Source organism: Aplysia californica, unplaced genomic scaffold (genome assembly GCF_000002075.1).
Source record: "Aplysia californica isolate F4 #8 unplaced genomic scaffold, AplCal3.0 scaffold00315, whole genome shotgun sequence".
Taxonomy (NCBI): domain Eukaryota; kingdom Metazoa; phylum Mollusca; class Gastropoda; order Aplysiida; family Aplysiidae; genus Aplysia; species Aplysia californica.
The window spans coordinates 244,555-248,300 of record NW_004797585.1 but is presented as its reverse complement, the minus strand read 5'-3'; the positions used below and the strand labels follow the sequence as shown (position 1 = coordinate 248,300).

The 3,746-nt window shown below is 43.1% G+C and overlaps 1 protein-coding gene across 1 annotated transcript in view; it reads left to right on the top strand.

Moving 5' to 3' along the window:
* The window catches only part of LOC118477961 (serine/threonine-protein phosphatase with EF-hands 2-like), a 13,990-nt gene extending 10,631 nt beyond the window's left edge, over positions 1 to 3,359 (top strand). The window contains exons 2-4 of the mRNA XM_035970739.1: positions 533 to 744; positions 1,387 to 1,493; positions 3,064 to 3,359. Of these exons, the coding sequence (XP_035826632.1) occupies positions 533 to 744; positions 1,387 to 1,493; positions 3,064 to 3,359 (615 nt within the window). The remainder of the gene's footprint in view (positions 1 to 532; positions 745 to 1,386; positions 1,494 to 3,063) is intronic.
* Positions 3,360 to 3,746: the final 387 nt, after the last annotated feature.

The window sequence follows — 3,746 nt, the reverse complement described above, 5'->3', positions numbered from 1 at the left end:
GTGTGTATAATGTTTAAATATATATAATGTTGACGTGTGTATAATATTTACATACATATAATGGTGACGTGTGTATAATATTTACATATATACAAAGTTGACGTGTGTGTGATATTTATTAATAATACCTAGCATTTGTAAAGCGCAAATCCCCGCTCAACAGCAAGCTCTATGCGCTTCACAATCTATACTATTACCCCAACAGACCTGAGAGCATTCTGAAACAAACTCAATTTCCTGGGAAGCATACAGTGCAAGCGGCCATTTATAATCTAGGTGCTAAAACACTAACATACTGACAAGATCTTTCGCTGCCTATGGCCGGGTACCCATTCCCACCTGGTTGAAGTGAGGAAAATTCGTGTAAAGTGTCTTTGCCAAGGAACCTCCGACCCTGCAACCTCACGATTACGAGTCCCGTAGCCTAACCACTAGGCCACCGACGCCACATTTTCATATATATAATGTTGACGTGTGTATAATATTTACGTATTATATAATGTTGACATGTGTATAATACATGTATATATAGTATAATGATGACGTGTTGCTACCGCCCCAGCTGCTGACTGTGTTCTCGGCCTCTGGCTACTACGAGGAGAACAGCAACAAGGGCGCCTATGCCAAGGTCATGCGGCAGACGAACAAGGTGAAGATCGAGCAGGAGCCCGGAGTACCGGAAGTACAGCTGGTGCAGTACATGGCGCCCAGTCGCGGGTCGCGCCGGCTCACATTCACAGAGCGGTGGGTTTAGACCACGATTTTTTTTAATTGGGGGGTGGGGGTTGGGGGAGGTATTTACCATTGGTAAATATCCACTAAATGCCCCCTAAATGCCCCCCTCCCTCCCCCTCCCCCAAATCGGTTACCTTAATGCCTTCTCAAAATAAGTCATCTTTGGTCAATCTTCCATTAATGTCCCCCACTTTTTTACTTTTTACCTTTGTAAAAAAAAAATTAAAAATTTAAGTGGTAAATGTTCCCTAAATGTTCCTCCCATGTCCCCCAAATGTCACCTCAGAATAAGTCACCTGTGGTAAATGTCCCCTGAATGTCACCCAAATATCACTTTAAAGTTTCCTAAATGTCCCCTCAGCATCAGTCCCCTGTTGTAAATGTCCCCTCATAATCAGTACCTCTGGTAAATGTCCCCTAATGTTCTTGAAATTTCCCACCAGAATCAATGAACTCTGGTAAATGTTCCCTCAATGTCACCCCAGAATCAGTCATCTATGGTAAATATCTCCTAAATGTCCCCTCAGAACCAATCACATATAGTAAATGTCCCCGAAATGTCCCCTAATGTTCCCAACATTTTTTATGTCCCTTCAGAATCAGTCCCCCTTGGTAAATGCCCCCTAATTGTCTCCCAAATCTTCCCCACAGAATCAGCCACCTGGAGAGGTCCGCCTTACAGAATGTGAAAGAGTTAATCCTGGCCAACCAGTCGTGCCTGGAGGCAGAGTTTGCCAAGTTGGACCCCGAGGAGACAGGTGAGCTGTGGTCAAGTGGTCACCTGAAGAATATACCTGGATACCTAGAGGTGTCATCTCTGACTCAGAGGTTGACGTGTAATGACCCCCCATCCTTTACGATCGCGAGCTGTCGTTGTACATTCTGCCGTATCCAGGCCGGCAATTATTTTATGTTTGGCTTAATGTACAAGCTGACCAATGGAAAGTTGGGGAAGAAAACGAGTCGGAATCTTAGTTTGCAGGGACCTTTTTGAATGGGCTTTTTTTAAGATTCTGTAGGTCATCCAACTTGTTGACCGGTATGCAAAGATCTGAGAAGATTGAACAGAGCGATTTCATTTTATCTTGTTTAAAACGCAGTCAGACGAAAGTGAACGAGCTGTAGCAGTATCTCTGGACTTTGGAGAGACCCAAAGGAAATATTTTAAATGTACAAAATTACAAGATCTGTTCTCCGTCGTTGATCCCAACAGAATTCTCGATTTTCTAAAGGTCATTAGCCTTTACAATAAAATGTAATATGCGGAGGGGGGGGGGTTGTTGGTTCTTTTTAGTTGTTGTTTTTTTAATTAAATGGATAAATTACTATTATTTTTACGGTGAAACTTTCACCATTAATTTTTATCAGTTTTATCTGGTTATTTCTCAAAAACAAGCCGTGCTGTGAACTGATGTGAACGCAACCAACTTGTGATTCTCGCACTCAAAATATGACCTTATGCAATTGTGGTCGCCTCAAAACTCTTACTAAACTAAACTACAGTGCGGTCAAAAATTCATAGTGCAACTTATCCTCAACAAATAGCTCTGTAACGGGTGAACCAATGTCATTCATACTTAATACAGCAGTAGTTTGTATCAATTTGTCTTAACTTAAACATATTTTCCACAACCTTTCAGGCTAGATTTTAAAACTTTTCTTCATAAATTTATACAAAACACTGTACTTCTTCGTCACGTGGAAAATGGGATTGTTCACAGCTCTTCCCGCTTCTCACACACATTTTGCATACGGATATATATATAGTTGGGGAAACATATGTTTGATAGTTTAGGAGATATGTGTCAAAGAGTTTCGCCACGAATTTTTGATCGCACTGTAAACTAAAAACCCTTGCCCTTCCAGGCGAGATCTCGGCGTGTGCCTGGTGGAGTCGGTGTTGGCCCTGGGCGTTCCGTGGCGCATGCTGAGCTCCCGACTGGTCATAACTGGCCTTTACAATAAAATGTGATATTATACTGGGTTTTTTAAATTGTTATTTTAAATTTATACTGCTACCCCTTGCCACCTTACCGCTGTCTTTCAGCCACACCCCTGACCTTACGATAGGAAAGATCTACACCTAGCCTTCTTGAACAAGGACGAAAAATCTCGGAGGACCCGAGTGCAAGTTGCGCACATTAAAGTGAAGATCCCTTGTTGGTCTAAATCGATAAATCAGAGTAGGCTTCAGCCTGCACCCGGGGCAAAATTCAAAATTTCCCACCAACTGAAAATGTGTAAAGTGTCCCGAGGGGTAATAGACCTTGTGCAGTTACGATCTCCGTTAAACACTTACTGAACTAAACTAACACCTTGCCCTTCCAGGCGAGATCTCTGCATGTGCCTGGTGCCAGGTGATGGAGTCGGTGCTGGCCCTAGACGTGCCGTGGCGCATGCTCCGCTCCCGACTGGTCAGTTCCCGCGCCCGGGCGGGTCAGCAGAACGTCCTGTACCACTCCACCTTCCTGGAGCGGCGCGCTAGTCTGAGGGAGTCGATGGTCAGTACATGGGGCCTGGCTGGGCCTGTGTCTTCTCTCCGTCCGTCTCCTCCTGGCTCTTTCCTTCTGTTCTCTATCGAGAACACGACATATTCTCAAGTCATTCTCTTTTGTTGTCTTTGATAAACGACATTTTCCCTATCGAGAACACGACATATTCTCATGTCATTTCCTTGTGCTGTTTGTAAAACGACATATTATTATTCTCCTGTTATTTTTGTCTGATGTCTGTAAAACGACATTTTCTCAAGTTGTTTCTTTCTGCTGTCTATGGAAACACGACATTTTCTCATGTTGCTTCTGTCTCCCCTCGTCTTGTTACAAGCCTCTGCTATCTGCTTTTGTAGCCTCAGTGTTTGATCATTATGTCAATGTTTTCGCTTTCCCTTTATCTTTGGGTTTTTTTCTCGGCAATATCTGTGTACATGTATTTCCCTTGTCTTGTTGTTGTTGTTGTTGCTGTTGCTGTAGTTATTGTTGTTGTTGTTGTTGTTGTTGTGGTTGTGTTTG